This window comes from Alnus glutinosa, chromosome 6 (genome assembly GCF_958979055.1).
Source record: "Alnus glutinosa chromosome 6, dhAlnGlut1.1, whole genome shotgun sequence".
Lineage (NCBI taxonomy): Eukaryota > Viridiplantae > Streptophyta > Magnoliopsida > Fagales > Betulaceae > Alnus > Alnus glutinosa.
In genome coordinates, this window is record NC_084891.1 from 1,204,616 (window position 1) to 1,218,401 (window position 13,786).

The window sequence follows — 13,786 nt, forward strand, 5'->3', positions numbered from 1 at the left end:
TGTTGGAGGGCCATTCTTGAATCGATATATCAAATGAGAGCGAGCCGCTACACACCATTTTTTGTCAATTTTTGTTTATTTATTTTACAAATCTACCGTTGAATTAATGGTGAATTTACACAATTTTTTATACGAAGATGAACAAAAAATGAAACCCAAATCTTAAATAGTAGCTGAACACCATAACTAATGGAGGTGACATCTAATGATAGAGCTCCACGTCGCAGTGCAATAGCTAGAGGCCTAGTCAAGATGGGAAGCCAAAGAATAGTCCCACATGCAATGGGACAAGAAGTCTAAGCAAAAGTAACAAGAGTAGATGTTCTATTTATCTTATTAGCCGTAGTAGTAATAGTCTAATATGAGCTGTAGTAATAGTAGTGCCTATTCTAAGTTTGGCAGTAGTTCTTTACGTGTTGCATTAGTATTGTTATTTTGTATTGCTTTTATAGACAAAAAGTAGTACAAATTCGGGGTCAGTGTAAATAACTATTAGAAGAAAATTATTAAGTAAAAGCTTGTTTGTGGTTTGCCTCCGATTCTCATTCGCATTCGCATATACACTCCTAAGACTAACATCTTGTCTAATTTTTTGTTCTATTGTAGAGACGTGATGAGAAAGACCCTGGCCGTTTGGAAAAGAGTTATTTTGTGAAAATAATAAGAAGAAGTGATATAAATATGAAATTTTATTTGAATTTTTTGTGAGAGAAAGAAAAAAGTTGTTTTGTAATTAAAAAAGAATAAAAATTGTTGACTTTTTTTTTTTTTTTTAGAGAAATCAGGCGTTCGAGTAATTGAGAGCCTACATATTTGACTTGTTCAAGACAAACATGTTTGATGGAAACCTACGACGATCAAAAGATAAACGATAAAAGTATTATAAATAATGAATTCTTTTCAGGTAATAGAGATCACAAATGAATTAAATTAGAGCTAAAAACAATTTAATCCCTTACAATTGTCTTCCTATTTATACTACTACTTTGTCTGTGAGATCGACACAATTACCCTCCAAATTTTAAATGCTAGTTTCAACCATCTATATATAATATTAAAGATATTATTAATTTTAATACAGTCTTTTACAATCTCATATGTCGGTCAATATTTAATGAAAATAAGTATACCGTGAACTATCATGTGATAGTTTATATTTTAGTAGCTGACGTTGTAAGTATTATGTACATTGTAATATTAATTTATAAACGTAATAAATGTCGTAAATATTTTAGTAACTAATTGCGTGACAAGTGTCACGAAAGTTATAAAAAACCTATAGATAAATTATTTTTTTACATCTCTTTTATAAATTAATTATTGGATTTGTTTTTACATCTATTACATCTTTTTTTTCTTTTTATTTTTTTATTTTTTATTTATATATATATATATATATATATATATATATAATAGTTTTACATTTAATTTTTTTTTTTTTTTTTTTTTTTTTTTTTTTTTTACATCTCTTGTACATAGATAGAACCCACATATAGGTCTCAGATTTAATAGTTAATTTAAAAAAAAGATGTATGGAAAATGTACAAAAGATGTCCATGCAACATGCCTCAAAGCTATAAAGCCCTACAAACAAAGGCGGGGACATCGGTGAATCCTAGAAATTAACCGTTTTCTCCTCACATTAAAAAAAAAATTAATATAAAACTAAATATCTTTCTTTTTAGTATTTTGTCCGCCGCTGCTAATATATAGGACTCAAATATATATATATATATATATATATACTTTGAGATGACAAAAAAATAAGAAAAAACGAAAAAGGTGAAAGAAAAACAAAAAGAAAACGAATTTGGAAACAATGACTAATTGTCAACTACTCTATCAAGAGGTAAGAAAAAACGAAAAAGGTGAAAGAAAAACAAAAAGAAAACGAATTTGGAAACAATGACTAATTTTCAACTACTCTATCAAGAGGTTGGGCCTTTGGATGGCGGCATGTCGGCAACTATTTATTGGGATTTGATTCCTGTATTACACCATCACAACAAGAGCACAACACCCCCTCACATGAGAATCAGCCCCACACACTAGCCCCACCCTCATGTGAGGGGGTGTTGTGCTCTTGTTGTGTTGATGTTGTAAATATAACATTTTCCCTATTTATTTCCAAAATATATCTTATCTTCAGCCTCCACAAGTCGTGGATATATTTTTAAAATATTATATTGAATAGTATTAGAGTAATTTCTAGTATAAAGGATTTTTTTTTTGTCGATTAATTCAAATGCAAACCAAGAGGGTATAATTTATAGAATTGGCTTTATTTGATTTTGAAACAATCTTAAAAAATAGCTAGTTTAATTTTGAATAAGTTTTGCTTGGAATATGTTTAACTTAAATCATTCATAATTATGTTTTAGTCTTGATGTTGATAAAAAAAAATAAGCTTAGAGACCAAGGTTGAGGCAAAAATAAGCCAACCTTCTTGTTTGAATTGTAGGTCGCTCTCAGCCCATTCAAACGTGAGAAATTTGGTATCATCAAGTCTTATTTCAAATATCTATTATCAATTCTGAAATTAAAATGAAAAAAAAATAAAAATAAAAAATCATCAATTCTATTATCAAAAAAACCTTTGCAATCTTCCAAGTTGTTTTTCTTTTTGATATGAGTATTCTTTCCTTGACATTTTCACGGGTTTGAATTAACTAGACGCAGAAAGAATGGAATAAGACAAAAACAAAACGACGTCACAATTATTTGATCGCACGTTAACCAAGAGATCTAATGGTATCCAGAGGCCAATATTGTCCTGCCATTCACATCATGGGCCACCCTGGATCAAATGGAGAAGATCCTGATACATCCATATATGTTGCGTTTGTATTAAAAGAGAAAACAAAAAGAAAAATCAAGGCTCTCTCCTTCCAGACTTCCAGTCAACAACAGATCGAGCTTGAACAGAAGAGAAAACATGGCTAAAAAGGCACATGTTTCTGCCTATGTTGTTGCTTCCTTAGCATGTTCCACGGTTCTTAATCTCTTCTTTATCGTCAATCTGTACGTGGGTGGTGATTGGAAGCTGAGTTGGAGCAAAAAAGCAGCAGCAGAAGCAGAAGCTGTGGCAGCCATCTCATGCTCCGGCCATGGCAGGGCCTACTTGGATGGGATGGTTGTTAATGGAAAACCCATCTGTGACTGCAATTCCTGCTATGGAGGCCCTGACTGCTCTGTGTTTTTACCTGCTTGTGCTGTAAACGTAGATGGGTACCCCTCTCTCTTTCTCTCTCTTCCTTCCTATCTCTGTTTCCTTATTTATCACGTGTTCTTATAAAATATATATATATATTTCAAACAAGTCTTAAATATACAATCTATTATTTTTTTTTGAACAAGTGAGCTACATAAAAACACTCTTACATTTGTTGTATGTCCGGATTGATAGTAATCAAAATAACAAATTGTAAAGAATCATAATTTGATCTAGTGATTGAAAAACTCCTAACAAAAATTAGGATGTGATAATTTTTTTGGGGTTAAATAACTTTTTGCCCCTGTAGTTTAAAACTTTTATTTTTTGCCCTATCAGTTTTTTTTTTTCATAGGTGGTACTTGTGTTATGGGAAAATATGGAAATGGTACATCCGTCCATTTTTTCGTCCAAAATTAACGGATTTCCATGTCAGCGACACATGGCAGCAATATATATATATATATATTTTGAGGCTTCTTTTTTTTTTTAAAAAAAAAAAAAAAAAAAAAAAAGTGGTGGCTGAGCCATCCCTTTGAGCCACACAGGAGTGGCCGGCCACCCCCTTTTTGGCTAAGCGGTGGCCCAATGCCAGTTTTGGGGGTGACCGAACCATCACTAAGGGCCAAAATGAGGGTACGTGGTCGAAACCACCCCCATTTGGCCTGAGGGTGGCTGGTCTGGGGGTGGCCGAACCACTCCCTATGACCCATGGAGGTGGTTCAGCCACCCCTAAGAGCCAAAACTCATTTTTTTTAATATATTATTATTACTTTGGCCCTTTGGGGTGGCCGAACCACCCCCAAGGACCATGGGGGTGGTTTGGCCACCTTGAAAACTGGCCTTGGGGTTGGCCACCCCCATTTTGGTCAAGGGCCACCCCTAATTTTTTATTTTTTATTTTTAAAAAAAGCTTCAAAATAATAATAAAAAAATGGTAGCCATGTGTCGCAATTTCAATGGTGTCACGTGTCGCTGACGCGGAAATCCGTCAATTTTAGACGGAGGTACCATCTCCGTTTTTTCCTATAGCACAGGTTTCACCTATAAAAAAAAAAAAAGAAAACTGAGGGGGCAAAAAATAAATGTTGTAAACCACAGGGAGTGTAAGGTATTTGAACTTTTTTTTTTTTTTTTTTTTTTTCTAATTCTTTTTCTTTCCTGAAATTGTAACAAAAGTTTACATGACATATGTTACTTCAATTTAAAAATTCTCAATTTTATTTTGTTTTCTAATGAGAAAATAATAAGTAGCAATAGTGGAACCTTGTCATCTTCATGATGATTTATACTAATATTCCTCATGTATATTCTTTTTGATGGCCATTTGAAGTATTCTAGAATTCTACTTCAACATTTATGTTAGTGGAGTTACAAAGAGAAAGAGGAATTTGAGGGTCTAGTTTTAAAGTATTGATTAAATAATTAAATTTATCTCTTCCTATAAGCTTAAGCGTTTGTGATAAATAATGATTTAGCATGGTATTAGAGCAGAAATCCTAAGTTCGAAGCCTGTCTCATTCATTTACTTATTATTTCAATTAAATATTCCACGTGTTGAGCCTTACCTATTAAAAGGGCTGATTAAATTTATCTCTTCCTATAAGTTTAAGCTTTTGGAATAAATTTTAACCTCTAGAATACTAGAATAATAGCTGTTAAAAATTATTAATTAATAAACAGAAATGCCAACTTAAAAGAGTTTTAGTTAAGCATTTTTTTTTTAAGAAATGATTGTTGTACAATTCTTAAAAATGATTGTTGTACGGGAATCACCTCTCTATTGGATATGTAGGACTCATATGTAAGAAAACATATCCAATGATTAGTTTGAAAAAAAGGAGAGGTGATTCCCGTACATCACATGTACAACAAGTGTACAACACCCCTCTCACATGGGGTGGGCTCCACAGTGTGTAGGGCTCACCCCATGTGAGAGAGGTATTGTACACTTGTTGTACATGTGATGTACATTTATCATTTTCCTATCCAATATGGTTGATATTTTTTTTTTTTTTTTTAAAGTTATTAAAGTTGTACAAGAATTGTACAGAAGTTGTAAATGTATCATATCCTTCTCTCTTTTTTTTTTTTTTTTTTTAACCGTTGTCATCATTAAGCATTTTGTCTTGCTCTTAGTACTTTTTTTTTTTAACCATTGTCATCATTAAGCATTTTGTCTTACTCTTAATACTTGCCGATGCATCATCTATGTGAGGTACTTAATAAGGAGATCCGGATCTCCTGCTATGTATATAGACAAGATATATGATCTTTTGCCACCCCAAAATACAATTTTTGACCACTCTACCCATGTGGCAAGGTGGTCCCGGCCCGTAGCTAGCTTTAGGGTTTTTTTTTTTTTTCTTAAAAGAAAAAAAAAAAAAAAAAAAAAAAAGTAAAAGTAAAAGTTGCCACGTCGGCAAAAGTGTTCAAGATGTTGTGTCTTAGGGTGTCAATGTATCATATCTTTATAGACAACTGTGAGAGAGATCTTTACAGAACTCATTTGTACAAACAAGTTTCAAGTTATATGAGCACTTGTTTAGGCAGATGGGCCCTATAAGAGTCTTCCTATAATTACGTGGTTGAATTGCTAACAATTTGAACAGATAATTGTTAGAGATCTCAATTCCTTGATTAATCAATATGATCATAAAAGCTTTAAAGTTGATAGAATGCAGAAAGTTAAGCCCTTAAACCCCATCTCATATTAGACTAGCTAATCTAGCTTTTATACTCCAAATACATTCACGCTGATGTGTTAATGTCCACAACAGCCTCCTCTATAGTTGCTTTTACTCCAAATCTGGCTGCCTTTTTCACGTTTGTGACAGCTAGCTTCACTTAAGCACCCAATTGTAGGTGCCGTTTTCATAGGCTATCCCCTGGTCTCCGAGATTCAAACTCATAACTTGGTGCTTCTTATACCAAATACTAAGTGTCTAACCAATTAATGTTAGGCAAAAAGTGTATCTTATACATGCATAATACATACAATTATCATCATTGGATATTGTGATTGGCTGATTGCAGTGGAGATCCATATTTCTTGGAACCTTTCTGGATGCAGCATGCAACTAGTAGTGCACTTGTAGTGGCAGGGTGGCATCGAATGGGCTATTCCTATGCACACAGTGATCAATGGTCCATGTCCGGAGAGTTAGAGAGGCACATCCGCAGTTTACATTCCGTCGTCGGAAATGCTGTCACCGCCGGAAGGTACATCGTTTTCGGTGCCGGCTCAACCCAACTTCTTAATGCTGCAGTGAATGCACTCTCCTCCGATAATTCCTCTACGCCTGCAAGGGTCGTAGCTTTGTCTCCTTATTACCCGGTTCGTACTAGCTAGTTCTAAGATCCTCTCCCCTGTGAATTTAGTAAATTGATTTATTATTTTAGTAAGAGATAATGAATTAAACAAAAATCAAAGATAATAAATCTACGGATCAATGGAAAACCAGTTAACGTGGTTGGCCTAATTAAAATAAATAAATATATAAAACTAAATAAAAAACTATTTTTTTTCAAAAAAAAAAAAATGGAAAGGGGATGCTACCAACCAGCAGCCACCCATTTCTTTTTTTTTCTTCTTTTTTTTTTTTATTATTATTTTTTATTTTTTAGTTTTATGTATTTATATATTTAATATTTTTTTATTAAGAGTGACACGTGTCGTCATTTTATTGGCATTGCCATAGCATCTAAAGAAATCCGTCAAATTTTTTTAACAGAATTTGACTCTAAAAACTAAATTATTTTTTTTGCATACCCAAAAAACTTCTGAATTCACTTTAGATACGACAGTGAATTATTTATAATTTAGGTCAACCATAAGAATTAATTTTTCATTTATCCCATAAATATATTGAAGAAAAAGGATCTTGTCGATTTCACTTGAAATAAAGAGTATATATTCATTTTACGGCGAAGATTTTGTTTTGTTACATTTAACGATGTACATGATTTCCAGGTCATATATAGTACTATTTGGCAACATATACATCAAGCCGGGCGGAACTAAATTTTGAAGTGGGGGAAAAATTTATAAAATAAAATTGGGCGGGTAAAACTTTAATTTTGTTGCATTCAACGTACGTAGTTTCGCCCATGATATACACCATTAAATTTATAAAATGTAATCTCAATGATGATCATGATCCTCTCCATTTTAAGTGATCATATATTGAGATATAGGGTGAAGTCTAAATCACTTACTTGAAAGTAATGGTTAAAATTTAAAGAATTTCATTATAAAATTATCTTAGATTTTAATCCATATATATATATATATATAGTTCCCCCTATATTTAATTAGTTGATTATTTTCCTTTATAAATTAAGGAGATGAAGCTGAAATCAAAACATATATGACAGGTTTATAAAAGTCAAACAGATCTTTTCCAATCGACGAACTATAAATTTGAAGGAGATGCATCCTTGTGGGAGAACAGTACAGACAATGGTACTATGAATTTCATTGAGTTTGTAACTTCACCAAACAATCCCGACGGACAGCTGAGAGAGGCCGTCCTTCAAGGGCCAAATGCCAAAGCAATACATGATCTGGCCTATTATTGGCCACACTTCTCACCAATTCCTGCTCCTGCTGATGAAGATATTATGTTGTTTACAATTTCTAAACTAACCGGTCATGCCGGCGCTAGATTCGGGTAAGAATTTAATATCCCACATGACATGGTACATACGCAAACCGTCGAAAAAGGAAACCGGTCATCTCTCCGTCAAGTGAGGTTTGCTAAAAAGGCTTCGTTTTTACAATGGGTGACCGAGGGAACACTCACCAAATTTGTTGAGCATTGTAGCAGTTCACCAAATGTTTCTCCAAATTACTGAGCCGGATGCATCTCTTTTTACTCTCGATCGTTTGAACATCCCGGCTAGCCAAATGTGGATGAGACTGTTGCTAAGGATTCAATTATGTAAATGTATATGGGTTTCTTTGTTAACTTGTTCCTCATATTGGTGGGTGCATGGTTTGATGCAGGTGGGCAATAATAAAGGATGAGGCTGTGTACCAACGAATGACAACGTATTTGATGTCAAACACTTTTGGTGTTTCTCGGGATTCTCAATTAAGAGCTTTAAAGCTTTTAAAAGTAGTCCTTCAAGGCAGAGGAAGAGAAATATTCGAATTTGGATACGAGTCCATGAGAGATCGCTGGGAAAATTTGATCAATACTTTACTCTCGTCCAAACGCTTTTCTCTCCAGAAACTTGCACCTCAATTCTGCAGTTTCTTCCAGAAAGTTAGAGCACCTTCACCAGGTAATATGCTCTTACTCAAGATTTACTGATTTCTGATATACTTTAACCAAGTCTTTTTATTTCTTTTGTGGGTGTTTTCAGTTTAATTGATCATATTTCTGAAATATGAGAAGCACTAGTGCATTTGGCTATGTGATTTTGCAGGCCACGTGTGTTTTTAAATAATTTTGCGAATAGTATTCAGTTTGAGAGAGTGCGTTTGAATAAAACAATGGCGGCGTTTTCAAACCGGACAAGGGTATTTTTTTAAAAGAGAAATGTTATTTTGTATTTTCCCATCTATCTCTCAATAGTGTGAGTCTTATAGATCCAATAGTCGATTTCCAAAAACGAAAAATGAGAGATGAATGAAAGAATACAAAATAGCAAGTCGCTTTTAAAAAATACACGATTTAAAAAGGTCTTGGTTAGAGTATATTTGATTGAGAGATGGTAGACATAATTCAGCTCTACATCCATCCCTTTTGTAAATCTGTTATACGGAGATGTACAGCAGAATGATTTCTATCATTTTTCTTTATTCTTTATTTGGCTCTTATTCTTTCGATGATATCAAATCTTCATCAAATCCCTAAATGTACCCTAACGGGTCGAATCGCGATTTTACAAAACGTTTAATTGCATTTTCATTAACTACATTTGATTTTTTTTTTTTTTTTGGAACCGCACGTTTTTAAAAGCTGCATTTCGAACACGTGTTATCAGTTTAATAGATTGGATAAATTGAAAAATCATAGAAGATATGAACTTGAATTGCAAAATTTGTACTTTAACAACACTAGACTGATGACAGCTTATGCATGGGTGAAGTGTGAGAGGGAAGAGGATAGAGATTGTTATTCGGTCCTGGAAGCAGGCAGTATAACTGGCCGTGAAGGTGGCCTGTTTGGTGCTGAAGATCGTTATGTGCGTCTCAGTCTCATCCGAAGCCAAGATGATTTTGATTTAATGCTTCACCGGCTAAGCAAAATTTCAGGGGAAGAGGAGGCCAAACCTCTGTAATTAATGTAATCAACTGACGTTGATTACAGGCTGTCGCCATTTATTTTGTAACAAATCAGTATTAGTAAGGTGGTCATGTCTATTGACCCGCTCTATATATAGAAAGAGTAAGGCTAGAAATTACATTTTTATTTTATCATTATTGCACTCTGTTGAGGTGGCAGTGTCGATCCGTCTTTGACATTGCCATGTCAGCTAACCTGAGTGAGAGAGTGGTAGAATAAAAGTATGGATTTTGCAACATATAAACGTTTTATAAGTTGGCCGGTCATGTCTATTGACCTGATGAAAAGAAATATTTGTCAAAATATTAATTAAATGATTATTCACTCTTTTCTATAAATTTAAGCTATTGAGATAAGTAGTAATTTAATTTGGTATTAGAACCCTGACTCTTTACCCCCTATTTAAAAAGTTCAATCTTCTATGTGTCAGACCTCTCCTCCCTCACCCTTGCACACCTTTACGTGGATGGATCTCTACCCCATTCATGGATAAGAATCATAAGAGCAAGAGTAATGTTATATATTATATTCTTATTTCACAGCTATTTCACAATATATGTGGCAGTCCTAACCAGTTTTTGGAATTTTTTTTTAGCAGTATTACGAGATAATTGTAGAATAAAAATATGATTTCTAACCTTACTCTAAAAGCAATGCTTTATGCTTATCAATGTACCCTCCTACAGTACCCTGGCTGTGGCATTTCTTTATGTGTTAGGAGCAGAAAAAAGCATGTTACACTTGCCTGATTTTGCAAACTTCAACATGAGTAACGATGTAACAAATACAGCAAGCACTTCACAAATTTAAAATTCTGTGTAAAATAAAAGAACAAAGTACAGCATTTGTAAGACAACGTGAACTTAATTTTATACTACTTTGAAATCGAACATGCTTGCATATGACAAATTATTGTTGAAGGTGTACTCTTATTGGATTTGACTGCTTCTGGTATAAGGTATGTTGAACATGGTTGAGACACCAACTCTTGACACTAATTATTCAGAGGGTGTAGGTGAACCAAAAGACCATTCTCTGGAATAGGTGATGGATTGTATATAATCTTTTCATTCGGATTTACTTTCTCCAACTTGAATTTGGTCACCACATTATGCATGAAAGTGAGAATTTCTAATCGTGCATATTCCTTTCCAGGGCACATTCGAGGTCCTCCTCCAAATGGTACAAAAGTGTACTTCAAATCTTGAAGGATCGAACTTCTCTGGATCAGAGAAATATTATGGATTTTTGTGTGTTGAACTTACAGTCCAGTATGTCTGCACAAAAATAGATTGAGAAAAGTAAATCCCAAACCAGTTCTAGGTTCGCTTGCAGGGACGGAATCAGAGGGCCGGGGGCAATAGCCTCATTCATGCTTTGCCCCCCGTGAGAAATCCTGGTTCCATCCCTTTTTGGCTTGTTTGTATGTGCATAATTGTTACATACCTTCCATCCCTTTGGAATTGTAAAACCTGCATAAGTAAAGTCAGCTGTGACCTCTCTGAATGCTACTTGTGCAGGTGGTGCTAACCTCATTGCTTCACATGCCACATTCCAAGAATACTTCATCTTCTGAATGTCTTCCCAATTCAACAATTCATCCTGACCTTTGGACTCTGCAATCTGCACTTGTTCTGTCAACCAAACAAACCACTTTCATATCAAACTAAAAACTATCCATATAGCAAGTGTATATGTTTTCTTGTGTTTGAAGGGCGATTAAATTTATCATTTTCTATTAACTTAAGATTTTGGGATAAGTGGTGGTTTAACATGGTATTAGAGTAAAGGTCTTAAGTTTGAATCTTATTTTTATAATTCACCACTTATTTTAGTTGAATATTTCACATGTTGAGTTTCCCTTACTAAGGGAGAGTCTGAGCATACACGTGAATGAGAGTGTTATTAGAATATGAATTAAATGATTAAATTTACCTTTCAAGACGCCGCTATATACTTGGGAAAACTCCGCGAGATATTTCAGGACGACTGTAATGGCGGTACTTGCCGTATCATAGCTGGCAATGAAGAAACCTATAATCTTATTAGCGATGTCCTTCTCCTCCATTCCTCTGCCATTCTCATCCCTTATAAGGAGCATGCGAGTCAACAAGTCTACTTGTGATGCCCCTATATTCTCTGAGAGCTCCATTTTTCGCTTTCTAACGATGCCCAAAAGCTCCTCACAAATGAGTTTGCCTCCTTTCACTACACGACTGAAAGCTGTACCGGGAAGATTTATAGGAATTGATATGAGGCCAGCAGTAACAAGACTGAAGGGATTGGCAAATCTGGTTACATGCTCGTGGTCTTTGATATTCATGAACAGCCGGCAAGCCAATGCAAAGGTGTACTTCTTTGACATTGGGAAAACCTTCACTTCTTCACAAGGGGACCAATCTGTCTCCAAGTGTTCTTTTGACATGGAATCTATTATTGGTATGTAATGTTGCAGAGCTTCTGGCTTGAGAAACTCAAGGAGGAAGGCACGCATTTTTGCTGTCTCTACTTTGGTAGAATATTCAGCATCAGTGGGAAAAAGCAAAATTTGCTCCATTGAGTGCGGCCACCATGTGGGGTGACATGCTTGTTCTCACTTGAAAACAAGAACTTGTTCCCAGAAGCACCACAAAACACAGCAAAGTTCTCTCCAAACAAGGAGGTTCTGAACACTTCTGGTGAGTACTTGCTCATTCTATCGGTTATGAATTTCTCTAGAGTGCCACTTTTGCTTGCCATTGCATATTCCAAAGTTTCGCCTATGATAGGCCATCCTTTTCTTCCTGGTGGAAGCTTGGGGGACATGGATTTGCGTCTGTTGGTGTGAATGCCAATAACAAAATGCACAGCGGAAATTATCTACCCCTCATTGTGCAAATTAAATAGTCAATCTAGCTAGCATCATAATATCAACTCATCCAAAGACAATGCAGAAAAATAAATCCAGCAACCACCACAAGCAAGACACCAGAATTTTTTACGTGGAAATCCCTCCGGTGTGAAGGGAAAAACCACGGGACCTAGTCCAGTTAAAACTTCTACTATCAACAATAATGGGCTTACAAATTGTCTTCTCTAGAACAATATCTAGAGGTTATCACCACATCAAGAATACACACATTCTTGGATTAAAACATAAATTCATCACTATAAAGTGGATTCCAACAACAACAAAGAAAGGTCTCACCAAGTGGGGATGAACAACCGAGCAACTGGAGAGGAAGTCCAACGATCGACACCAGTCAATGCGTAGCCCTCGTCGTTAGGAACAACATATTGAAATTTCATCAAGATCGGACCATAAATGACCCTCTAATCTCTGACGGAAATGGGTATGTGTAAAACACTATTTTTCTCTCCTCCCTCACACTGTTTGCTCGAGCCTTGTTTTTGAAAACTCTGAACTTCTCTCTCTATCTCAAGCTGAAAAAATCAGCTTGCCATCTTTCTTTCCTTTTTTTTTTTCCTTCATTTGGACACAGGTCACGCATTGTGCGTGACCTGTTCCTAGCCAGCAGAAACAGAGGCGCAGCCTCTGTTTATTTTGGCTCAAGGGTTGGTCCCCCACATAGGAGGGACCACCCAACAAATCTCCCCCTCCCGACTACGTGGGGGGCTCCACCAAGCCCGCTTTCCTTCTGCAAATTTCAAGCTTTTGCATAGGCAACGTTTTTGTCATCATATATGAACCATTATCATCAGTATGGATTTTCTCAATTTGCAACAGTTTCTCATCCAGTACATCATGAATCCAATGATACCTAACATCAATATGTTTGGATCTTGAGTGGAAAGTTGAATTCTTACTGAGGTGTATGGCACTCTGACTGTCACAGTAAAGCAAATACCTCTCTTGCTGTAGACCCAATTCTTGTAAGAACTTCTTCATCCATAACAGTTCTTTAGCAGCTTCTGTGATAGCAATGTACTCAGCCTCTGTAGTAGACAAAGCAACACATTTCTGCAATCTGGATTGCCATGACACTGCTCCCCCTGAATAAGTAATCAGGTACACTGAAGTAGACTTTCTGGAGTCAATATCACCGGCCATATTTGCATCTGTAAACCCATCAAGCACCTGTTTACCGTTACCGAAGTACAAGCATACCCTCGAAGTACCTCTGAGATACCTGAGAATCCATTTCACAGCTGCCAAATGTTCTTTGCCGGGATTAGAAAGGAACCGACTGACAACTCCAACAGCATGAGCGATATCAGGCCTCGTGCACACCATGGCATACATCAAGCTACCTACGGCTGAAGCATAAGGCACTTTCTT

The 13,786-nt window shown here is 35.4% G+C and overlaps 1 protein-coding gene across 1 annotated transcript; it reads left to right on the plus strand.

Annotated features, from left to right (window-relative positions):
- Nucleotides 1-2,860: 2,860 nt before the first annotated feature.
- Nucleotides 2,861-9,638, plus strand: LOC133870783 (tryptophan aminotransferase-related protein 3-like). Its single transcript, XM_062308003.1, has 5 exons — nt 2,861-3,228; nt 6,248-6,548; nt 7,589-7,884; nt 8,220-8,500; nt 9,294-9,638. The coding sequence occupies exons 1-5, from the start codon at nt 2,936-2,938 to the stop codon at nt 9,500-9,502; spliced, it is 1,380 nt and encodes a 459-aa protein (XP_062163987.1). The 5' UTR covers nt 2,861-2,935; the 3' UTR covers nt 9,503-9,638.
- The last annotated feature ends 4,148 nt before the right edge of the window (nt 9,639-13,786 follow it).